The sequence below is a fragment of the Ischnura elegans genome, chromosome X (assembly GCF_921293095.1).
Source record: "Ischnura elegans chromosome X, ioIscEleg1.1, whole genome shotgun sequence".
NCBI classification, from domain to species: Eukaryota; Metazoa; Arthropoda; class Insecta; order Odonata; family Coenagrionidae; genus Ischnura; species Ischnura elegans.
The window spans coordinates 23,627,346-23,653,323 of record NC_060259.1 but is presented as its reverse complement, the minus strand read 5'-3'; the positions used below and the strand labels follow the sequence as shown (position 1 = coordinate 23,653,323).

The following is a 25,978-nucleotide window of genomic DNA, read 5'->3' as shown; positions in this document are numbered from 1 at the left end:
TGCGTCAAAAACATGGTTCTATAAAACATCAAATTTTGACCTGAGGCAATATCTGAATCAAGCTAAATTAATTTTTCTGATATTCCTTAAGGTATGACCCACCACCTGTAAAAATAAAATTCATGGCTTTTTGCTTGCTTTGTCGTTAAAAAAAATTTATGCAAAAAAAAAATCCCTTTTCACGACTCTGGCAGTCAGTGTTCAGTCCTCCTTCAAGTGTGATGAAATGCTTGTGTTAACTGTTTTCTATATCTAAGCAAATATTTACAACATGAATCTAGTAAATAATACGTTAAAAAAATTAATATATTTTTTATGTGCAGGTTGTTTTTCTCCCGATAAGAAAAATATATTTTTGAAATAGAATATTTTAAGGAATTCATAGCACTTACCCATCATTGCTGGGGAAAACTTGATTGTTGCTGTATAAAACACATCAAAATACAGGATGCATGTCAATACAAGTTAACTTTCTCCATTTTGTATTGACAAAAAACTTCACGATTGTGTTTTACGTCATTAATACTATTCTACTTTGAACAAAAAGGTTTTCAAAGTACTGGATAAAGATTTCCTTCCAGAGCATGATTCAGAAGTTCTTGATTAAGCGAGTGATATGAATGTGCTAGTTGGGTTACTAAAAGAAAAACTGGTGACGGAAGGCAGTCAGGGAGAGATAATTCGGCTATTAACACTAGCTCCGACTTCATGGAGTAGGAAAAAAGTAGCCACCGAAATTAATGTTAGTGAATATACAATTTGGCATGCTAGGGAATTCTAGGAATGAAAGGCATCATAGCTATACCAGATCCAAGGAGGGGCAAAAACATAGAACAAACTGCAGTGGACTTAGTTCAGTCATTTTACCAAAATTACGAGTATTCACGCCTTATGCCAGGAATGAAAGATAAGGTGAGTGTGTCCAGAAATGTCCACAAGCAAAAGAGGTTACTTCTAAGTAACCTAAATGTCATGCCTGGATGAACTGACATGGAATGACCCTTTCCTCTTCTCCAAAATCGAACAAAACGTCTTAGCTCATGCAGGGATAGTATTTCGAATACTTAAGCTTTGGAAGAAAATATAAAGTTACACGAGAAAAATAGAAACTTGTTTCTTGCCTCTCCCATTCTCGCCCACTGAACTTTTTCAGCCTACTTGCTTCCAAGTTCCCAGTTTCAGACGGTCGGGTTTATTAAAGACAGGATTCATTTTTATTAGTTTTATTTTTATTCGTCTTTGGACCATGGCCCTTCCGAAGAAACAAGGGAGATCTTAAAAAGATGGACGGAAAATAATTGAAGATGAAGAAAAGAATCTGGGCTAGAAGCACGTGAATATTCCAGAAAGTCTTGGGTTGTCCTATAGCACATGACGGCATGGGTAAGGGTAGAGCAAGCTACCTGGTGAAAACAAGAAGTGGGATGAAGCGAGGATAAGGTGGGCATGCCGCTGACGATTAACGGAACATTGTGCATGCTCTATACATTGCCTTAATTATATCATAAGTACATATATTTATTAGAAAGTAACATTTCAAATATGTATTGGACTATTTTTGGCCTTTGTGATCCATCTCAAAACCAATCACTGTGGCGGGCGAAAGTGGTTGTTTTAGGCATAACATGCACATTGCTCTTGTAAAAACGTGTACTTGGAATGGCATTTGATGGATTAGTATTTTTACATCAGACAGAAATCCATAATAGCAGTGCAAATGCCGAATGGAGTGCAAACATTTTTTAGCTTGGTGGTGTGTTCCTTTAGGATATTTAAAAGAGATATTAGTTGAATCAACAATATGACCTAAGTGTTTCAATGAAGTACAAATATTCCTGTAATCAGCTAAAATCTTGTTTGAATTCCTTCATGAATATCACAATTACTCCCCGAAAACCTGCGTGTGACATAAGCAACCTAGCCAAACATTCCTGCATTGATTGTTTTCCCGCATTCATTGTTTTTTTCGTCCACCCTTCTGAAAAACGATAGATTGAGGTTCCACTGTACCATGTGCTCCAGGTATTTAACACCATGTAGTGCAATGGAATTTTTCTCTGAGTTCTGCAAATGCAGCATCAAGATCAGCTTGCTTCCCTTGCTATCTTTGGAAGCAATGACTCCACTCAGTCAGTAATGCACCCCCTCATATTCCATCAGTATCCTTTGGAATTCCTTTTGCTTAAATTTCTGGAAGATGTCCCATACTCCAGGTCACTCAGGACATATTTGTCCATTTCCCCATACTGTGTGCAAACCATATTTTACCATGTAATGTATGGATAAATTCAGAAATCTGGGGTGGTAATGGTGTATTTTCTATTAGAATATATTGAGGGAATATATTTTAATTGAAGATATATTTCATGAGAAGGTACTGATTTCCTATCTATTTTTTAGATAATTGGGTTGTCAATACTAGGGTAAATTGGCATATCCTTTCTCCCATTTATCGTGAAAGGGGTAGAAATAGATTTTGCTTTACTCAAAAATTTCCACCTCATATTTGCCCATGTTTTTAACCCTTTCACTGCTGTTCAATCTCCGAAAACCTACTCTTCACATGCGGCGAAAATGTTAAAATGCGTTTCGTGGGCCCATGGAGCAGGTACTTCCAGGATGGGTGTGGTATACCCTCCGAAGGGTCGCTAATCCGCGGCCCTATCCTTGACGATCTCACCCACGCAGGACCGTCTCTTCGACCCTACCAGCGGGGGTCGAAGGGACGGCCTACCTCCCGAAAAGGGACCACTCTGACTGCAATTTGGAAATCAATCACTCAATACGATCATCAAAAACTTATTGTTTTCATTGCACTCCTGCCAATCATGCAATCAAGTACGTCTTTGAACCGTGTTTCTACGATGAAAAATAACGATTTTGTTAACTTTCTAGAAACGTGGCTGCAGACAACCGGAAAAATGGCCATTTTAGCAAAGTTAACAAAACAGTTTTTTTTTCATCGCAGAAACACGGTTCAAAGACGTACTTGATTGCATGATTGGCAGGAGTGCGATGAAAACATTAAGTTTTTGATGATCGTATTGAGTGATTGATTTTCAAATTGCAGTCAGAGCGGTCACTTTTCGGGAGGTAGGCTGCCTGCTCGTAGGGTCGAGGAGACGGTCCTGCGTGGGTGAGCTGGTCGAGGATATGGTCGCGGATTAGCGACCCTTCGAAGTGCTTCGGCGAAAGTGCTGACCGCATGGCAGGTAGGAAGAAAAAGTACGTCCACAGCAGTCTGCCGTGCGGACGTACTAGGTACGTCCACAGCAGTGAAAGGGTTAATGATGGACTTTTCCATTTCCTTGGTTTTACATATTCAGTGGCATGTATTTTTACTCTACTTTTAAATTTAATGTCATTTCTTTAAGTCCAAGGTATAAACTTTAAGAGAAAGAATGTGATAATGACATATCACCTACTTCTTCATGTGTTTTGAGGAATTACTGTTGATAATTTTTACAGGTTCGCTCAATCCTTTTGAGAGGCTTTGATCGCCAGATGGCTGATATGATAGGTAGCCACATGGAAACTCATGGAGTGAAGTTCATAAGGCCAGCTGTCCCAACCAAAATTACAGAGAAGTGTACTGGAAGCCCCGGGGAGCTTGCAGTAAGAGTTTGATTGCGTCAATTATCTGCATTGATGATAGTTAGAAGAATATATTCATGCTATTTATTCTCTGTAGGTGACATACAAGTTTGAGGATGGAAGAGAGGAAGAACAAACCTTCAACACAGTAATGTTTGCTACTGGAAGGAGTCCATGTACAAAAAATATTGGCCTTCAAGAAATAGGAGTGAATTTGAATGAAAAGTAGGTAATCCTTTATGTATGTATGTAGGGTGTTTAGTCTTACTTTTGCCTTGTTGCTATTAAATGGTAGCATTCATGGAATGAGTAATAATTTTAAGATTCTTGGAAATAAGGGAGAGAGCTTTTTGTTGCATTTTTTGCATGGAAATTAAAAAAAAAAACTCTTAACATCACATTTTTTGATGTGTAATTACTAGAGATCCATGAAAGTGGTTTTATTTTTTGCTAGAATTTGTTTCACAACTATGTGATTTTGGTGTTATAAAAAATCTTGATAGTGTTATTGTAATGATAAAATTTTTTCACATTTCTTGGTGTTTTGTTATTTTTTGTGGACATTTCACAATTGCTTATACTTTTATAAGCATTTTACATGACATTAAATACAATTGCAGCAGTACAAAATATCTGATAAAACCAAATGAAAAAAATGATTCAAGGTACATATATCAATGGTTTAAGCGTTAATATTATAGAGTGAGCAAGAAAAGGTGCACAGTGAATACTTGAATTGATTGTCTTTGTGAGGAAGAGTAGAGCAAAAATTGACCAAATAGTACTAAAATGTGTTTTCAGTTTCATTGTATTACCGTATATGTCTGAATATAGTCCCCCCTTTTTTTCCAAAAATGCCCTTGGTAAAAGTAAAGGGGGGACTATATTCAAACGCATTTTTTTAACTTTCTCCGAAACTTAAGCCTCACAATTAGGGGGGGGGGACTATTTGGAGAAATACGGTAATTTAGACCAATCTTCTATATTATTTCTACTTTATAGATACCTTTTTCTCAACTGATACGCAACCAAACTCTGCAAATGAGGTACCAAAATGCACAGAATTTATCAGAGAGCATGCAACGACATATCTTACTTCCTAAATATTGCTACTGTTTCCAAATATTGGTTTATAAATAATTTAAAATAAAGCAAAAAAAAACAAAAACCGTTAAATATTCCTGGCATTAACGGCACACAAACTGATACATTTGTTCATTTGCAACAATATCTCGCATTCTTTTAATATCTTTTATCAAAATGGGGCTGATTCCACTTTCAAGTCTCCTGTTAATACCTAAGTATGAGTCATTATGTGCGTTTAACAGAGAATAGTGTAATTACTTCCAATGTTGTGTTTAAAGAGGTCCTCGGACCTCAATTTGTACATAAGACCCTGCTTTTTTTTTCTACATTTTAAAATTAGAAACGCGCCTATCCCTCTGTGCACCTGCATTGAAAAGAGTGGGGGAAGCCCGCTGGGAGCGGGGGAGCACGCTCGTATCACTATATTTAAGCTCTTCCTGCTTCTTTTTCCTTGTAATCATAATGTATTCTTGGCAAATACGATTTGCAGATGGCAAATCCCCTCTACCATTCAACTGTACTTCGAGACCCTTTCCCAAATTGTTGGATTTTAAAGTTTCTTTACCCTAATTCCAGCATTTAAAAATGCTTCAATAGTAGGGACAACAAACTCCTCTTTCACCTCCTTCACTTTCTTTGACTGGGTAACTGTCTGTTCAAATGATAGCTGTCATTTTGCAGATCTCCTTTATTTCGCATGCAGGGCCGGATTTACTTCAAGGCAAAATAGGCACGTGCCTAGGGGCGTCGCTGTCCAAGGGGTGCCTTCTGTCAGGGCGAGTGGCTACTCCTTATCATAGAAGTCAGGGAGGGTAGGCCCAAGTGAGGAGGGGCGCTCAATGGAGAGGTGCCTATAGCGTAACTTGGGTGATTCCGGCCCTGTTCGAACGTTTGTGTATCGTAATTGATTTGCTTTAACAAAGTGTCATCCGTCCTTCAGATTCAAGCCTTTACTTTGTCTTTCACATAAAATCCTCCTGAGCCGAAATCACTCGCCCTGGTATGAGCCGTAACACTAGGTTTTCGGCATTTTAAAATTCCTTTCCTTCATTTGATGTATAAAGCTGTAGCCATGATCAAAAACAGTCCAAGCACGAATCACGACCAATCGTGACAGTGTTTTCAAACAGAGTAGTGGGTAGCTATGGTATAACCATACGTAATGTATAACTTACATTTTGACCAAAATTTTCCATGTTGTGGGCTCCCTTTTGATAGCCCTCACCTAGGTGCTGAGGGAAGACAGGTTCAACTAAATCGCATAGTATTGATTACTGCTATTGCAAATCGGTTAAGAAAGGCCGATAAAGAAGCACACACAACTAAACACAATCTGATACAAATAAACTTGAACCGGGGGTGTGTTCAAATGATTTTTTTTGCATTGAAGCTCAGTAGAGCACCGAATATCCCGAGATCCGTCTACTAATAATTAGCACCCCCCTCTCCTCCAATCGTTTCTGTTCCTTCCTTCTCATCCCCCAACTGCTAGTGCTTCATGCTTTCAAACAACAATAGGTCTTTGTTGTCTTCTAAGGAGACGAATCATGCTGCTGATGGCACGGCCCTGTCGATGGCCGCCATGGTCACCGGCACGTGCCTTGAATGGTGGCCGGCGGAAAGTTGTCTAGTCTGAAAGCAGCCTTCCGTTCCCAGCCAGTGGCCGTGTTTAAGCATGCAAAATTAAGTTAGACCCACACTTAAGTTTTTCCTGCTACAACTTATCCAATAATGCTGTTTACTGTGTCACAGTGAGTCACCAGAATTACTGCTTGTAATTGATCCGTGCTGAGTTTGTGAGCTTTACGCTCTTTTGTGGCTGCGTTGAATTTCTTTCAGTTTTTTATTGATTCAGAATATGTAATTCTTCAGGAGAGAAAGCGCGTCATTCTAGACATTTCCAATAGTTTCAGAATTGATAAATGTGAAGTGAAGAGAGAGGTCGTGATTAATTTAATGGCAAATTTCGGCGGAGACATCACTGCAGTTCGCAATATTATGCCAATTCAATATGCAACAGACAAAACAAGCCAATTGCCCTTGGAATCATAATGAGGTAGATCGAATGAACGTCAGCAGCATGAAGCAATGAAGGCTTAGGCTTTAATAGATTTTGCGATATCGTGTCTTGCAAATTTCTCTGATCTCTAGTAATTACCTAGTCTTGCTGCGTGAAGAATGCTATATTAATACAGTCATTCTGTTTTTTAGGAATGGTAAAATCATTGGTGATAAACTTGAGAGGACAAATGTACCAAATATTTTTGCCATTGGAGATGTATTGGATGGTACCCCAGAGCTTACTCCTGTGGCCATCCAAGCGGGTCGCTTTCTTGCACGAGTGAGTAATTTTGATCTTTTCGACTCTATTTGTACCTCTCTAATTCTTTGTTGTGGTATGATGCAGTTCTAGTTGATTGAGCTATTCAGTTGTCATGATTACTATGTAGTAGAATTTTGTATTGTTGAACATTTGTTCTTGCAGAGGCTTTATGGTAAATCAAATGAGCCGATGGACTACAAAATGGTTCCAACCACAGTTTTTACTCCTCTTGAATATGGGTCTGTTGGATACTCAGAGGAAGATGCCATAGCAACATATGGTGCTGATGATATTGAGGTGTATCATACTCATTACCAGCCGTTGGAGTACACACTTCCTGAGAGAGATGAGAATAAGAGCTATGGGAAACTAATATGCCTTAAAAGTGCTGGGGTATGTTGCTATTTTTTTGTGGCCTTTTAATTCGACGTGTAATAACCTTAAATTTATTTTTGTAAACTTCTGTTTGCAGAAACTATAAGTCCTTATTAAGAGTAATTTGAGAATCACTATCAAGTTCAAACCATGTTTACTCTTTGGTTTTATTATACACCCATGTCTCGTATAGCGCAAGGGATGCGTTCCTTGGGGTCTTTGCGCTATACGAATTTGCGTTATACGAGAGCATTTTAACATAGGGAAGATAGGGATGCGTTCCTGGTAGCATAGGTCTTTGGTATTGAATTTCCTCTAAAACATCTATATTCCCATAAAAAGCCTTAGTAAACATTATTTCTATAAATATTTATAGTTTAAAACATCTCTAAAGATAGTATTCACGCATTCAAATACTTTTATTCACGTTAAAAAAAATTCTTAAGTGCTTTCGAAATTCCATCCTGTCGTGCGGGTGGGCTAACATCTGCTATCTCAGGGGATCGTAATGCGTGTCCGGAAGTTGACGATTTTTCAAACTAGTCTAAAAACAACTGTTGTGTCACCCAGGCCCTTTTGTAGCTCATCGAAATGACAGGAAAATGCTACTTTAAATGCCATTTCATAGCTAGCGGAGTTTACGAATGATAAATCATTTTAATTTGAAGTCCTCCGAGTCATTAGCAGCTACGTGAAACAGTCTTTAAATGCCTTGAAACCTGACCCCGGTTTTCCTTCCCTGAAAATGAATGAACGAGAATGCATTCTTTTCCAAAAGAATATCGTTTCGTCAACACTAGATCTAGTTGAGGGGGAAAGGAGCCACTTTCAATAACAGCTTGGAGTTCATCAGAAAATGTTGTGGTGGCTGCGCTATCAACAATTGCAGATTCACCTGATATCGCCGCACTGAAAATACCTGCTTGCCGTTTAAATTCTGGAACCAACCGCTTTCACTAAATGTCTCGGAGCGATTACCACTCTCGTCTTTTTGTACTGATTCACCATGAACTTTCCGTATGTGTAGACCGCTTGGTTGAAGTTGGTGCGGCTGAGGTCACTGATATTTTAGCTTCGTCTTTATTCAGAATAAGGCATCGTGAGTTTAAACTTCCACGCAATATCGCTATGACGCTCTCCATTTTCAAAGCAATTGACCTCTCTCAAGTCCTCTTCTAGGTTTATGGTTTTTTTTGTTAAATTCTTGATTTTTCTACACGCATTCCTATTTTTTGCCATATTCTCTTGGTTTTTATTCTGTATGGCTCTATCTAAATCACCTTCTTCTGCTGAACTGTATTCCTGAGACGCAGAAGGCCTATGACTGCGGGGAGGGAACGAAGCCATTGTGTTTGAGACTCTATAGCGGACCCTTTTATGTGTTGATGCTATTCATGCGCAACTCGGCCACCGCTCCATTTCTCCCCCGTGAATACCGATGACCTTGAAGGCTTTAGCGTAGACCCTCTACCTGGAAGTCAATCGCCCGGTAACCTACGACGGCAAAAATACGTCTCAAACCATATTGCTGAAAAAAAAAACTCATTTCCACTAGCCCCACGCTTAATTAACGATCTAAATTATTTACTATCATTCTGTTAAGGAGACTAGATAATTCTTCAGTAGGCCGGCTATCTGGACCCAATGACGAGTAATACTTTTGGCAATTGCACAGCAATGAATTTCGATTATTATATAAACAAAAAAGAAGATTTGAGGCAAGAAATAATATTAATATGCGTAAATTGATAGAAATTACGTGTATACTTAGCGCAAGTTCACGTTTTATCACGAGGGCGTTTAAAATTTTTGATTAGGCTACACTGCGTTGCAATGTTTCCCCGAGGAACGAATTTGCGCTATATCGAAATTGCGCTATACGAGACATGGGTGTATGTTTAATACTTTAATCAAAGCTTATCAATGACGCATTGAGCAGGAAAGGCTATTTCCTGTATGGGGAGGATTTTGAATTGAAAATTCCTCGCACACATTTTCAGGACTGTGAAGAATAATGTTTATCTTTGATGTAAATGTCCTTAAGTGTGTGAAAACAACAGATTCCATTTTACAAATTTATGCTGAGGTTATTTTATCCATCCATCAGCTCCCCTAGTAATTTTTGGCTGTTATGAATTAATGTAGTTCTAGTCTTGTGTCATGCGGAGCCAGGCATAACTTCCTTTGAACTTTCCCCGATGAGTGAAAAGTGCTCCGGTATGTTGCAGTCAAAGCGATTTCTCCAAAAAAATGACTGTGCTCAAATTGAGCATCTACATAGCAGTCACACTCAAGGTAAAATTCCATGGCTGGAGCACTCACTCCCCTGGAATGCACTTAATTTTCCCCAGGAAAGTAAGCAAGTGAGAATTCTTCCCTCAAAACTCTCACTGAGCACAGGGGCAGGCACCTACCTAGCCTGTTCTTGGCCTCCCTGAATAGTGTTGTCAAATGAGCACACTGTAGGGGCCAAGATGATTGTCTGAGCAAACATCTTGGGTAGGGGGGCTTCCACACACCCATCAGCCCTGGTGGATCATCCCCCTTCCTTTTCTCACTTGGATTTGTTATTTTTTCAAATATGTATGCATTATTAATTCTAATCAGTGTGTCCTTGTTTAATGTCGCCTACTTTTCTAGAAAAGTATCACTTTTTTACCCAAAAAATCAGTATCATCTATATGCCTTGCATGTAAGAGAAGAGAAGATTTAAGAAGCATTTGGTCATGCAAAGTCATTTGAAGATGGATTTTTATGCTTTAACCAGTTATCACCAATCTAAGGTGTAGTGAGCAACAAATGAAATTTAATTTCAATGCTGAGTTTTGGAATAAAAAATGAATTTCCTGCAGTAATGTTTACGAAAAATTTTACCCCCTTTTCCATCTCAAACTTAGGGAAGGCCTACTCTGTTGGGAATCCCTGAAACTTTCGAATCCTGTCATCTTTAATTATTTAACCAGTATCATAGTTGAGAAATCACTTTTGCTCCTGGAAAGAAGGGAAAATTTTGGTTGCCATGAAACTGTGCTTCAATAGTACCTTTAATGATTTTATTTTTCAGGAGAAAGTTATTGGCTTTCATGTCCTGGGACCAAATGCAGGTGAAATCACTCAAGGATTCGCTCTTGCCCTGAAGCTTGGAGCTACCAAGTCTGACTTTGACAATTTAGTAGGCATTCATCCAACATGTGCGGAGGTAATTTGTTTTTTATTTGCTTTATTCGCTGATGGTTCATTTGTTTTGTGAAGTAGAAGCAATTATAAGTTAATAACTTTCAGTTATTGCTATCCATGTGCAAGTACTTGTTATGTTACGTTCATATTTTGGTTTATTTATATGGTTTATGCCTTGCTCAGAAATTTTGACGTTTAAGTCAGTGGATTGAACTCACAATAATTTTGTGGAAACTGTTGATCCTGTTGAGAAATATGGTACCTGTTGAGGTGGGGAAGGGGAAATGAAGGCTGTAGGAAAGGGACAGGTGATTGATTTGGGAGACAGTCCAGGGAAGTCATAGGTAGATAAAGGAATGGTGAGTCAAATAATTGTCAAGGCTCATCTGCACTTGAAGTAGTTACTGGTGAATACTTGGAATTGGGAATGAGTCAGGTCAATTCTTGTTTCAACCATATATAGACCTTCGTTTCAAGATCAGGACCAGATTCATTAGCAAAAAGAAACTGTGCTGAAGTAATTTGTTCAAGAGCCAATTTGAAAAGTTCTCTTGAGCACAATTTACAAATTTAAATAGTAATGTTCTGGATCTAATCTCTTGTGGCATAACTTGATGTGGTATTTTAGGCTCTTATATAATAACCCAAGAAACTTATTGATGGTTTTTGAAAGTTGTTCAATGAAAATGAAACGCTTGATTTGTGAGTGAGAACCAAATGGGAATTAAAACCAGCAAAACAGTGGCACCAACCCATCATACTAATTTGTACTTCTAATCCAATAGATACATGGAAAGATAAGAGCAACATAAATACAATACCATTTTCTTTGCTATGCAATGTCATTTCCTTAGAATATCTCTGGTAAGCTTATCACATGATGGATTTTTTTCAGGTCTTTACAACTATGTTCATAACCAAATCCTCTGGAATAAGTGTGGAGAAGAAGTCTTGCTGAAGTTAAAGTATGCTATTTTTGCTGTTTACCTGAGGAAGTTTTCTTTCTTGGTAGTATAGCAGCAAAATAGCAACAACTGAAGGATATGAAGTGCAAGAGCTCTTGTGGCAATAATGACGACCCCACTTAAAACCTTGATGGAGGGTGGAGTCTGATGTTTTGCATGAATTGTCCTCGAAAGTCATCACTGGTAGAATTTCAAGGTATCACTGGGAGAAAACATTGTGAAAATATTTAAATTTCAGTATTATTGATCACTATGTCAGGATAATTTATCCATGCTTCATATTGTGTTAGAAAATGTGTTGTTTTTGATTTTGTACAACTTATTGCATTGTTTTCATTTGCATTTTTTCCTTGCAGATGTTTGATGTTACGCTCCAGTGAATAAAATTATTAATTTTGGTACTTAGGTCATGAAAGTAATGCTTTTAAATGAGTTTATAATTCAATATTGGAATCATGTAATTGGTTTCAATATTTTTCTCAGTGTGTTTCAAGCTAGGAAATGTCATGCCTCGTTTTGGCCTAGTTCTTCTCATTTTCTCTACCTTTAGAGGGTTTAATTGAAGCTATCTTTCAATCATGGAGTTGAATGAAGTTTATAGAATTAACTTCAGTTTTTACTGTTGTGTGTGCCTTTGAACTGAAAGAGTAATCCGGAAATAATGATACTTCAGAACATTTTTGGCAATGATGCTATAGTTACTCTTTGAAATCATTACTCTATGCCTTGAATTTGATTGCAGATTATTTTCCTCTTGGAAAGTAGTCCTAGAATTGTTTGTATTCTAAATTTTTACCTTTGTAAATGCCTGGTTGAATATTATTTTATCAAATATGAAATTAAATTTATAATGACATTCACTTATGATGTAATTTCCCTCATTAACCCACTGATTTCTCTCAAGACTTGTATATCATAGGAATATATCAAGCATATATTGTATCCAATTTTTCCTGCTGCACCCTCATTGCCCTTCCTACATTCCTAAGTAATCAGAGTAAGTGTTGATTCATTTCTCGGAGTATTCTTTTTGGCTTTCAGTAGTTTGCAGAGAGAAAATAGTAGTTTTTCCGCCAAAAATTTCCAGTATTTTCCTTTCATAAAGTTAGGAAAAGTCTTAAAATGACTTGCTTTTAGTCGTGTTTACACTTAATTGGCAACTGTTGAAAGTGTCGACAGCAGTCAAAATGACCGCCGTGGCAGTTCTACTGTTAAGGACTACACTATTGCATTGAAGTGGGTTGAAAATTCTGCTGTGCCAACATTATTGTCATGCTATGGAATGAAATTTTGTGTCGATGGGTGATCTAATTATGAGTCGGGAAAAATATAATTCTCTTAACATAATGCTCGCAAGAAATGTGAAATGCTCAGCTGGCCGTGATGCATGTATTACTTTGGCACTCATGTTTTGGTAAAGAAATACTTACGGCTTTGTTTTTTTATTGCTAATTCAATAATGCTCTTTGTATATGATTGTTTATGCTAAGTAAGGGAAAGAGAGATAACTTGGTAGGGCATTGGGCAGTTGTGCTGTTTTGTCTTAAGAGACTCAAACTTTTAAAAATCTGCTGATGGCGGTTACCTCAAATCGATAATATTGTGCGTGTTAAAATATGACAGTTTTAGCATGAGGAAGTGATCAAAAAAGGGGTCATCAGAGACAACAGGAACAGAGCATGAAGGAAATGTTTTTTTGATGGTTAATATTTAGGCTGAATTCAAGCACCAGCTGGCGTACCACAGTCAGATGAGGCACTTTTGATTACCGTAGTAAATGTTGAAATATATTCATGATACAAGTGACTTTGATTGACGTATCACCATGAGTAAACTTATGTTAAATATAACTTCACCTCAACAATTGTCATACTGTAGAAAGATACTCAATATGCAGAGTTATTTTTTGGGTTTTGTTGTGTCCTGTACCTGGTGGTGGTAGAGCTTCTGTCATGCTTTAAACATCCTTAGGCCAAGCTGAAGTGCCTACAGAATTGTAGGATTTGATGCATGGAGGTTCACTATAGAGAGGTTTTAGCAATACACGCCATTTTTTTCATATCCTTTGGAAATGAAAGGCATTACGTACTGTCTTTTAAACCATTATACAGTAGACTCCCGATTATCCGGGCTAATGATGGGGAGGGACGGCACGAATAATCTGAAAACACGGATAACCCAAACATCAACTCCAATGTCTTGTAATGATCATAATTTACGTAAAACAAACAATATATTATTATTTATGCCGTTATTCTGCTTTATTAGCGTGCTTCCCGGACTCAATGAGAGCTTTCTTCGCCAGTTCGCGATCTTTTTAGCGGCAATAACATGAATGTACTCGTATTATTAATGCTTCATGTAAGGCCCGGTTTCAAAAACCACACTTTCGTGGGTGTGTGATCGCGGATACAGAAAAGTGATTTGCGCGAATGCTTCAAAACGACTGCTCGAGGTCGGAAACTACATTGTCAGGCACCACGCCACGCAGTCGCGTCTCGTACAAGTTGCCCGGGTTGCATCTGCTGCGGGACGTGTATCCGTGATCACGGAGTGCGTTCGCGCACTGATAGGCTTGGAAAACACGAAATCGGTGCTCCCTTGAATGCGGCTAGCGCGCGATCGCTTCCGTTTTACGAACGGGATTCTGACGGAAATGATAAGCCTGGTGTATCCTAGCATTAATGCAGTAATTCCGATGATTTTGGATCCGATTTAAGTTTTTTTATAAGATTGCGGAAAAAATTGTTAAGAGAGTTAAAATCATGCACGGATAATCCGCAACCCGGATAAACCGCAGCCGGATAATCGGGAGTCTGCTGTATTTATGCGTTTAAATAAACATGCATGGATTAGTGAACATATATTTATTATTTAATGATAACACAAAGCAAGTGCTATCACGTGATTTTTACCATGATTCGAGAGAAAACGATGTGATATCTCTTAGTTCATCAGTCACTTAAAATGATAACGATAGTTTGATATCTTTTCTCTTATTTACTGTTAGGTATGCTCTCATATAGAACAAAATGGCCATAACTTATGGTTAACGTGAAAATTACAGCATTTTAAAGGTGTAAAAGAAAAAAATAAGCATGAAACATTTATTGCTGAAAATGTTATTCCATGTACGTAATCGCGGCTGCATTAATGGTCTCTAGTTGTCTCGGTCTAATTTGCGAAGGTAGTTAGGCAGTCTTGGGGGTGTCTCCTTGGCATGATAAGTGGAGGTTTTATGAGAGGTTCACTGCAAAGAGATTTGTGTATAAAATTACATCTAAATCTGACGGGACCGTAGGTATGAAGTATGGAGGTTTATGATGTAAAGAGGTTCACTACAAAAGAGGTTTTACTGTAGTTGGTTTTCTCAAGCACTCATTAAGTTTGTGATGGGTAAAAATGGCTAATGCCAACAAGAAATGTTTGATTCACTCTCATCAGAGTGAAAATTTTTGAACGCTGCGAATTTTCATGACACCATAATTAAATAAGCTATGCAAAGGAGAGTTTTTTGCAGTAATATTTATTTATAATTAATGCAATTAAAAGCGCCCAGGACTAAACAGGAACTTGGTCAATGGATAAGACCTACAGTCCTGGGTATATTTAAGAAAATACAACTTGTAACAAACAACAAATTTTGATGCAGTACATATGAAAAACTTTTTATCATCCCTTTGAGGTTTTCACGTTATCACACTTTAATGCAAATATTTATTCAGTCAGTCTCTCCGAATACAAAATATTGAAGAGACACAATCTAAGTCCCAAATTATTGATTGAAGTCTACTGAAAAAAATAGTGATAACCTAACATCAAAATCCTCAAGTAAAGCAGTTAAATATAACATAACACATGCATCACAAATGACTTAAAATATATAACATTGAATCTCAAGTTAAATAACATTCTTGCAACACAAGCAATACTTCGTATTTTACATGCAACGACTAGATTTCACTAAACACTAGGAATAAAAAATAGAATACTCTTTGATAAAGGAGTACCTATAACATCAAATTCAGGCATTAAATGACAAATTTTGGCCTGTTAAATCTCTTAAAATCATTTAACTCAATGAAATGGAAACACCTGCAACATTGGAACACATAAATTACTTAACCGGAAAACTCATATTGTAAGCCTGCCATTCTCATTGTTGATGGCTGCCCAAAAACAGAAAGTAAAAAGATTTAAGGTACGCAGTACATGTAATGTACTAGTACATGCTGCAGATACAATTGTAATAGTTTATAAACTTCTCGATTAAAAATACTGGTTCTGATAGTCCAAGAGCATACTAGAAGTTTCCTAAGAGGTTGATTTCTTCTCTCCACATTTCTTCCCGTTTCCGAACGAGCGTAGAATGAATCCCAGGGGGAAAAGGTGTTGCTTCTGTCCATCCCACAGATGTCTGTGCTCTTGTTCGACAGCTTCCCCATTGATCTGGTAAATATAGAAGTGCCATGATCATAAAAAGAAGAACAGAAAGGAAAAACAACATACATTAAAACACATGTGCATATTAACTGTATTTTCAGCCCAAAGCCCCTCCATATGGGTAGTTAATTAACCTTTTCCCTACGAATTTTCTGTTGCTAAAGGATGAAGGCTGGGTTTTCAGGGCTTTAACTTTTCGAAGCAAAAGGCTGAAGGCCGTGTTTTCACGGTTTTGTGGTCAAGCATGCCAAGTGGGTCTCAACCGCCATTAGGGTCCCTCGGCTCGAGAGGTCCAACCCTTTCCAATTGTCCGTGTGGGGATTATCTCGGCCCATTCCGGCTCTGTGTCCTACTCAAGGAAGGTGCTCATGGTCACTTATTTGTTTATAAGTTAGATTAAATAAAAACGTACATGTTGCATCTATTGAAAATCAATGCCATTCTGGATGTTTTGCTGATAGGCTCCAAATTTTAAACGGAACTCTAGCGTTCCGTTTAAAACTTTAGCGTTCATATTAACCGCATTCATCATCACCTAGAACAAATTTTGGAGATGCTAAGGTTAGATGTTTAATTGTTATTTTTAAAACTTACAAGCAAATTCATAGGAGGGTTATTGTAATGATTTACATCTAAATATATACGTTACTCTGTTTGCCACATTCTAAGTGTACATTTGCGGAGAAATTCTATGAAGTATCCGATTTAACTCCTATGAAAAAAAGCCCTCGTAATGTAATAAAATATGATCCTCTCAGTTCTTTGTCATGAGCTAAAATTACAGCGACTATTTTTAATAACCTCTTATCAACCTTTGAATACAAACGTATTATAAATTAATTTCGCTATAAATACTAATTAATGCATATCCTAAAAATTCTTAAATTTAATGTGCAATTAAGGAATGTTTTACGTAGACACATGCTGTGAGAAGCATTCTATACCATTGCAGCAAAGAGCACTGCTCTACCCAGGTAATTACTCTCATATCTTGGTTCTCTGGTCAGGTTACATTTAGGTGGTCTGCCCTGAGCACCTCACAGGCTTACTTCGGAACACATTAGCGCATTAATTTTTTCTTGGAAAAACTTATTACCCTCCAACTGGCACATCTAAGAGTAGATTGGTGCAAGTAGCCTCCTCCTGAAATTTGTGGAAGAAAATTACCTCACTCTTCTCGGAATAACTCATTTTCTTTTCAAAATTTTCTTGACATGTATTCAAATACATATGGCCGTTAACTCTCTGTACCCATTCCGCTACCTATAAAAGGGATGGTTTCTATGGAACCCTGCTGTGCGATGCAGCCCATAACATGAATAGAGAGAGAACTGCTCTATCCAGGTGATTACTTTCATATAGTAACAATTAAAAAAAATTAAAATCGCACTAGTAACAATAAACTGACCGCAAAAGTATGCCGCGATGGGCTGCCTTCAGGAAAAGGGTCGAGGATTATATTTGCCCAGTTGCCGAGGAAAGGGTCAGGCACCCTGCTAGGAAAGGTCATTAAGTGGAGGAAGCGACTACCTGGACAGTCCCAAGCCGAGAAACAACTCCGTACAGGGCGAAAAAGAAATGCTGAAACCCTTATTGGTTAACAAATAATGTAGAGGTATTTAAAATACATAATAGTTTTTTCAGAATGTAAATGAATTTGTTTTGCCAATATTTACTGTTTCCTAGTTGCTTGACAAGGCATAGCTCCACAAAATCAATTATTGGGGAGAATGTTACGTGCTGCATAGATTGTACACCCTGAAATGCCTTCAATTCCACTCACAATATGCAGTGGTCAGACTTTGAATTTTTTTATTCTGCTTAAAATGAACAAAATAGATACCAGCAATTATAGGGATACTATCAAAAATGCAGATTCCTATGCACACAGAAAAGGATGGGGGGAGAGAAGGGGCAGCTGTCCCGCTAGATGACTGCCTGCCTGTGCTGCCTTAGCAGTGGGAAATGAGCCAAGCTTATTGAGGGCAAAGGGACTAAGTGAGGAGGTATGGGTAAAGATGGGCTATTTGCTTCTGTGGCCTAAACAAGAAGATAATGGTAAGCTACCAAAGACAACCATGGACTCTCAGTCGAATCAAAAAGAGACGTTTTCTCAAAACGGGCCAAGTTTTTGTCCTGCTTTGGATGGGACAACTAGGTTATAGTGATTCGGCATCAATGCAACAGAATGATGAATGCAAATAACTCATATTTTGATTCACTTTCACTGGAATATGTCAGTTGAATGAATTATGGTAGTTGAATAATATAGGAAAGTTAGATTGTGTTTCTAAATTGATTTGAAGCCCCCATTTCTCTCCTCAATATTTTGAGCTATTAATTATTTATACGAAACTAAAATTATAACTTTCACACACATTACTATCACTTCGCACATATCACAGATATATTTATCATCACTGGTTAACAATCTTAAAAATAGTTTGATGCAGCTCTCCACTCTATTCTCATATCAGCTAATCTTGTCACACCTACGCATTTCTTCTCTACCACATCGCAGTTAACATGAAAACTATAAAATAAATATCACTATCCATTCCAAGGCTGTCATTGAAACAAGCTCAGAAATACTGTAGTACTAATACTATAGTATTCAGAGGAAACTTAAATGATTGTATGTAATTGTTTCTTCAGCAAGAAATAATTCCAGCCAGATACTCAGAATAGTGGTGCCCTGAAAGCTCATCAACCAGATCAATAATGCTTTAGGGATTAATTATTGTTTTCCCATGAAATAAAGGGAAACACATTGAAGTTACATAACTGCTTCTGCTTGGAATAGAAGGGAGGGAGTCTCGTGAGAACATTGGTCTGACATTGAAGAATGAGGGATGCATATCACATATGGTTAGTTTGATTCATCATTTTTATCTAGGAAGGATTTTATCTCAATTAACAAACAGTAATACACATTAAATGAAATATGCATATGACATGCAGGCTATTCATAATTGCAAATTGCTCTAAAGAACTGTTTACATGATACATTAAGACTAGAGATGGGTCAAAAAGAACCGAACTGCCAAAACGAACTATGTATTTACTGAAATGAAGCGGTTTGAAAATGAACAGTTCTCTAAAACTCTCTGTTCACTGTTCATATCTACACAGCAAAAGCGCAGTGTTTTCGGTCTGACAGGTATGCTCACCGAGAGGTTTTTTGAACTGCAGCTTACTCCAGCAAGTGCGTAGTGGTCACCACAGATGGCAGTTATGATGCAGACCGTCCAAGGCCACTGAAGTGCATCATAGACGACCGAGCCCCTCCCCTTCCTTCTCTATCATTCCCCTCCGTCAACAAACATGAACAACATGGCTGCTGAACGGTTCGAACTATTGTTCAAAATATTAGATTCCTTTTAGCCGTTATTTTTCTCAGCGTATTCTTTTCTTGGAGGGCATTCTTTTTTCAAAGGGTATTCTTTTTTGGAGGGTATTCATTCCTCGGAGGGCATTTAAATATGTTACAGAAATCCATAGGTGTAACATATTGTACTATTTTTTGCATTCTACCAAAAGTACTAATTTAGCAATGAAACTGATTAAAATTTACAATATAATGCATGCTATTATTGACAGTTAATTGCATCATTAGATTGGATAGATACCTGACACAGGCTGTAACGAAGAGAAAAAATCAATATCTTACTGAGGAGTCTAAGAGAGAGATTCACAAATGATGTTTATACTAAAAATATGTATAAAGAACTGTTAGCTGTGTATGAAAGTCTAAATTGCTCATAAGAGAATCATGTAAAAAACTTTTCTTGTGCTAAACACGCAAATAACATCAGACACTGGGTTGATAAATATTAGTTCTGGCTTATTCTACATGTGGAAAGCAGATGTTGTCCTGCAAACGGGCAACCAAGTAAAGGCCTGGGACAGAATTTGCTTGAAATAACTATGACAAGTTGCACAAACCAAATGATACCACACTAAGCTTTCACTTACTCTAAACATCCGATAAACAGTATTTTCTACCTGAATGACCCAGACTGTTCACCATGAACAGATATTTTGAACTGCTCTTTTTACTGAACAGGTTAAAAGTGAACGGTTCATCAAAATGAACAGTTAACCCCACCTCTAATTAAGACACATGTGTTAAAGTCTGATTGCATGGAGTGGACAGTAATGGAACATGTAGGAATGCATGAATCAAATTAGGACACATTCTATTTTTATTCATTCACACAAGTTGAGTGGTCACATCGTGTATTTTGGTGTTCATTCTCATGTTCCTACATTAGGATATTAACTTGTTTGAGCTAATGTACCGTATAAACAGGGCTTAAAAATTTAATTTTGCACCCTTGTCATTAACATGAAAAAATTTAGAAGTCAAAATCATGTAAGTGGTTGCAATTTTATACATGCTTTACCAAATTTGAAATTCCACTACCTATCATTTAAGTAAAATATTTAATGGCCTTTCACTTAGTTTTTGAATTTTCATCCTGTGTTACTGATATTAGCCACACAACATGTGTAACATGTAGATTTATACATTTGACTTAAATCTTTATCAGCATAGTTTTCTGTACCATTGAAAAACACCTTAGCCACTATGAGTGGGTTTCTAAATGACACACCAAACGTTTCATCCCAGAGTTTACTGAGCATATTTGAGACACAGAGAATGAATGAGAGGGAACACCATTTCCTCTTTCTCCGTCTTCAAGTTAAGAGGAGGAAGTGGTAGGAATTGATAATGCAACAGCGGGAACCTCCCTGCAGATGCCACCCTCAGCTCCAAACCACCCCCACTCTACCCCTTTCCACCTTCAACTGAGTATACACATCCACCCACCTCATAAAATGCTACCCAGACGATGGCTCTACTTCCATGTTGGAACTCTTTAATTTAAATTATGTTATTTTTCATTATGAATGATGTGAAAAGGTTGCCACACTTGTCAAAGTTTGTGATAATGAGCATTCAGATGGTGTTTTCACGAGACCTCTTAGTGTGCAGTGATATGCGTATATTAGCATGCAATTTCTTTTCTTCAAGCATCAGATTCTGGCATTGAGACATGAATACCTTCAGAATCATATGTTCATGACACTCATGAACTCCCACACATTAAATTACCAAATAACCTGGGACCTTTGGCAATACACACCAAAATTTTACATCACTCTTATTTGGAAACTAATGTCTCTACCATGAAAATCCTCAAGGATATCTTTCCTGGACAACTTATTCCTGAGATTTATCCATACCACCTTATAGGAAAGCATAAATCCTATGAAATAATTCCTCACTGAAATGATTGGGATATCGGAAATTACACGTCAAAGGGAAATGAAAAACAATAGCTGTCCTTCGACAGCACGCATGCACATGGGCATACCCAGAAGGGGAGGCAGCTGCCCTAGAAGCGAAAATAAATTTAGTTCAAAACAAAAGTTATGAACAAATTTTCCTTATGAAGAAAAATGGTATTAGTATAAGACATGGAACTAAAATAAAAATCATTTTCTTTTTCAAGCAAATAATTATAACAATTAATAAATTGCTGTCATAATTTCCTTAAAATTTTGGTTTCATTAAACTTTTCTGTGCAAAAAAGTAACAACTTGAACAACCACAGCTAATTTTGCCCCCTCCACCCCCCGTTTTGATTCTGGGTACGCCCATGCGCATGCATAAATATGCATAGCATTATCATTTTGTGAGGTGAAGATTATTTATTTTGAGTCATTTCAAGACAGGGCTGTCTCTTTTAATTCAGGAGTCTGAGGTAATTTTGTCCTTTCCTCACCCCTTCCTTGCCTGGCGTAGGTGAGAGTGCCTTGAGCAAAAGCATCCCTTTCCCATCCCTTCTAGATGGATCTATTTCTAGAGTATTACGTACCGTAGCTAGAATGAGTGCATAGGTCTTCGAACAAAAAAGCATAAATGCATAGTTAAAGTAGGCAATGCCATTATAGCTTTTTTTCATTTAACAGAATCCACAAGAATCCTTGGGCATGATTTGAGCATAATTGAATTACTAAATTTGAAATAAGATTGAAAATACATGAGTGAGTATTAGTAAGCTAAGTTGTATTAAATAGCAGTGGTGTCCTAGCAACCAATTGAAAGAATATGTACATTGGCTAGAACACCTTGTTTCTTCAAAGCTCGACAATAAACTAGCAGACACTCACCAACGTTTATTTGGATTCTGTAGAATCACCTGACATGATGTAGAATGATTTAACATGCGGATATGCATTCCGGAAAATTGCTGCCTTCCTCAACTCCTTTTCTACAGGAAACTTGCGGGGATGCTTCCTCTTCGGCTTGCCCACCGAAGTGTCTTGATTCTTAATGGTTCATGTAGAGATTAAGCAAAAAAAGAAATAAATGATTGAATCCTAAATTTAATATCTTGTGCATCAATTTAACCACCAACCTGAAAATCTATCTCTTGGAATAAATGGATTAATGACAACCTACAACCTACCATTATTTTCGGCTGAGTACAGAGAACCAGTTCATAAAAGAACACCATGTAACCTTAGGGGAAATTAGAACAAAGAACTTTTTCGGATTATTGACACGGGACTAATGTTGTTTTACGTGAAATGGCTCCCCACAGTGGCCTCCTCCTCAGATCTATGAAATTTGCTACCATGCCTCGACAGTTGCAAAGTTGAGGCCTTTCATCTGGCAAAGATATCATGTTTGGGCTGCAGATTCTAAATCAACAAACTTACCAAACTGGCTGCTGTCACCTGTCTTCCACATCTGCAATGTAACTCAACAGTGTTTTCGATATTTTGCTGTGGATCTGCAGAAAGTCCTATTCTATCTGCAAATAGATATGCGACTAGCTCGCACGGCAAACGAATTTCTCCGGGAGTATCGTCCTCTGAATCTGAATCGGTGACTGTATCCCCAGCTCCTCCCTTCAATTAAAAAAACATAAGATATGGATAAAATATTGTAATGGAATTCATCCAAACATCAACCAAATTTCTTGCTAGTCTTTTTTGTTAGAATAAGTCTACTTTTATTTTTTAATGTGGCTATCAGCTTTAGTGGAGGCATTATGAATATTGACATCATTGACTGCTGGATGAGTAATATTCTTGTAGTTTTTGAAGTAACATGTTCACACCCTACTGCTTCAGCGTGTCCGGATTTTAAAAGTAACTTACTTGCACAAAGCGGTCTGAGACATTTTGATGCCTGGAGTACTTTTTTCTGTAGGGCTCTTACTCCTTCCAGCATCTCAGGTCGACAGGGGGGTACGCAATCCTTCAAATGAAACTGGGGTTTTATGGGATCTCGTTTAACAAAAAATATCAAACATGAATCGCGTACACCGAAAGATTTAGCAATATTGAAATGGTGGCATGAGAACTTGCGTCGGAAGACCAAGTCCAAGTTCATCGTAAATATGTTCCTATTTTTTGGGGATCAAAGTGGCGAACATGGTCCATGGTGGTGAACAACCGCTCCTCCCTCTTCCCCCTCAATCCGCCACTTCCGCCTTCTTTTTTTTCCGAGAGCCTGGGCCCCGTTTGGGCGGCCCAACTCACAGGAGTACGAGCTGGCATTGCGCTGGCTACGATAAATATTTTGGCCCAATTTAATGTTACATTAATTCTAATGCTTTTCAACTCTTTCATCATCAACCAACAACGGAGTTTTTGAGCTCCTTTAATTGTATTTCTTATAAATGCGTGCCTTTACGTCTCTATAGCGCCCAAAGTGAACACTTGAGTAACGTTCTTAATTTGCTTTCTAAATACTCGTATTATGTTTGCTTTTGAGCTAAAATACAGTTTGAAATCCAAGGCGTGAGTTTTAAATAGCATTTTCAGACAAAAAATAAGACGTCGTGCATACAGACCACGGGAAATTAATTTTGTGTGGACACAGCGTATCAATTACGAAGAAAAATTCAACCTGATCGTATATATAGTTCAAATACTTTCATCACAAATTGTTATCTTCGACCAAAGTTTAATTTAGCGTAATTTACCTATAATTCATATAAGATTCCAATCAGGTCCTAAATAATTTTCTAATCGGCATTGACTTTTTATAAGTATTTTGGCAAAAAAATCTACTCACCATTTTAGTAGTTGTATATTTGGTTCGTACGTATAGTCTTCTTATTGGTAGGTAACCTTAAAACAAATAGAGAAATTGCATTCGTCAACAACACATTATGATAATAGGTAGAACAAAACCTACGATATCTTAAGCGAGTAAATATTATTCCTGTCCGTTGCCGGCGCTATAAAGCCAAAGGTGCAGGTTCTCGAAATGCTGTTAAGTATCACAATATCCATCATTGCAGTTGGTTTCAAATTATTTATCAAGTTCAAACCTAAAAATCCTCAGTATCACTTGCAGGATGTGTATGCTACCTACTGCGAACGGCACAGACAATCAACTGACGCTCTCGTTGTGTAAGGCCGCTGTTTACATTTCGCGCAACAATGCATAAGCATTTCGTACTACCCCCATAGGAGCAATCTAATGAATGGCTATGGACAGTAAATAAAGATCGACTAAACTAAAGCAATTTCTATGCATAGTTATATGGCGCGGCTGTGTATTTATGAAATGTTGATGAATAATTGATACTGACACGAGAAGTTCTGCGGCACTTGATGAAGTAAGAACTCTTCCCTTCAAGCATGGGTATTCGTTTTACATATTTTGTAGCAGATTTTATGATTGCTGTAGTGCCAAAGCTTTTTCTTGATTCTGACTCCCATCAAGTTTGCCAAGTATACTTTGCAACCTTTCTAGAGGCTTGCGAATAAAACCAACAGGTCGACGTGAGAAATCTGAATCCTGATGTAGAATCTTTTTTTCCCTGCAGCAAATCTTCGGCCGATTCCCTCCTGCCGATTACTACGAGGTGATCAATATTGGTCGAAAATGTATGGGAATTCTAGTTCTCGCGGTATTTAGGCAAACCATGAGGTGTGACAAATATCAGCGTACTTCAGAAAATGTGCTGCCCAGGGCGGCCCTTGAGTTTGGCGCCCCTGGGGCCCCACAGTGCTGCCCACAGCAGGCGGTGAAGCTTCAATTTGTGCTTTCGGGACAAATCGCCCTCTCCTGCCACACACGCCACTGTTTATAAGGATAACAGCAAATTGGTAAAGACGGCGCAGAATTTGATGAGGTTTCGATTGATGATCGATGATTAGTGAGAATCAATTTTGATTTTACACCCGCGGGTGTATATTACATCGCGATAGTTTGCTCGCAGTACGAAAGGCGGATCCTGGTAGAAGAATTTCTTAGTTTCTTATTTATACACGAACGAAAATGCTATTACCCTGCCTGGGCAATATTTTTTCTTCCCGAGTGAATTTCAATGCTGAATTGTAGTCCGCGATTCTGTGAAGAGCTGTTACCATGAGGTTATAAATAGGCGATTTTTCATTTTTATTACCGCGCCGTACTTGTAAGTTTGTAAGTAAGTTCCCGAAATCAGCCTGATTTTTCACAAAAATGTTCAACTCTTGGGGTAGCATTATCGATCTATTTCTTGTATGTGATTTGGTCGACTATTTGAGGAAACATATAGTTATCGACAATCGTCAAAGAAGAGGTTGCGCTAAGTTAGTGGCCCCCTCAATGGATGCATCGCGAGGTGTCTTCACAACAAATTCCGGGAGAGGTTGAAGCCCCCATGTCCATAGGCGGATCCAGGGGGGGGGGGGGGCACGGGGGCACGTGCCCCCCCCAGACCCTTAAAAATATGCTAGATTTTAATACGGTCCCATTATCATTTCGTTCGTTTTGTATAACAAGGTATCCTTGTGCCCCCCCCTGAACAAAATCCTGGATACGGCCTTGCTTGTGCCCCTCCCAGAAAGAAATCCTGGATCCACCCCTGCCCATGTCTACGTGCCTGTATGCGAGGCTGTAGACATATATTTTTACGGTGGGGTCAGAAGCGAAAGAGGGGTTGGTATACCATAGAATGGGTATATATTGTGAGAGGTTCATTTGGGGAGGATTGTA

The 25,978-nt window shown here is 38.0% G+C and overlaps 1 protein-coding gene and 1 long non-coding RNA gene across 3 annotated transcripts in view; one reads left to right on the top strand and one right to left on the bottom strand.

Moving 5' to 3' along the window:
• The window catches only part of LOC124171106 (thioredoxin reductase 1, cytoplasmic-like), a 29,306-nt gene extending 16,926 nt beyond the window's left edge, over window positions 1-12,380 (top strand). Inside the window, exons 3-8 of the mRNA XM_046550248.1 lie at window positions 3,469-3,615; window positions 3,692-3,819; window positions 6,892-7,021; window positions 7,166-7,396; window positions 10,443-10,577; window positions 11,451-12,380. Coding sequence (XP_046406204.1) covers window positions 3,469-3,615; window positions 3,692-3,819; window positions 6,892-7,021; window positions 7,166-7,396; window positions 10,443-10,577; window positions 11,451-11,513 — 834 coding nt within the window. The 3' untranslated portion in view covers window positions 11,514-12,380. The remainder of the gene's footprint in view (window positions 1-3,468; window positions 3,616-3,691; window positions 3,820-6,891; window positions 7,022-7,165; window positions 7,397-10,442; window positions 10,578-11,450) is intronic.
• A 2,647-nt stretch (window positions 12,381-15,027) lies between these two features.
• On the bottom strand, window positions 15,028-24,403 carry LOC124171862. Of its 2 annotated transcripts, XR_006867986.1 has the most exons (5): window positions 24,321-24,403; window positions 24,062-24,117; window positions 22,696-22,887; window positions 22,144-22,302; window positions 15,028-15,969 (listed from the first exon to the last, which is right to left on the bottom strand). It is a non-coding gene; the product is annotated as an uncharacterized LOC124171862 (long non-coding RNA). The 2 variants fall into 2 exon arrangements; XR_006867985.1 differs by lacking the exons at window positions 24,062-24,117; window positions 24,321-24,403 and adding an exon at window positions 23,140-23,852.
• Between the last annotated feature and the right edge of the window lie 1,575 nt (window positions 24,404-25,978).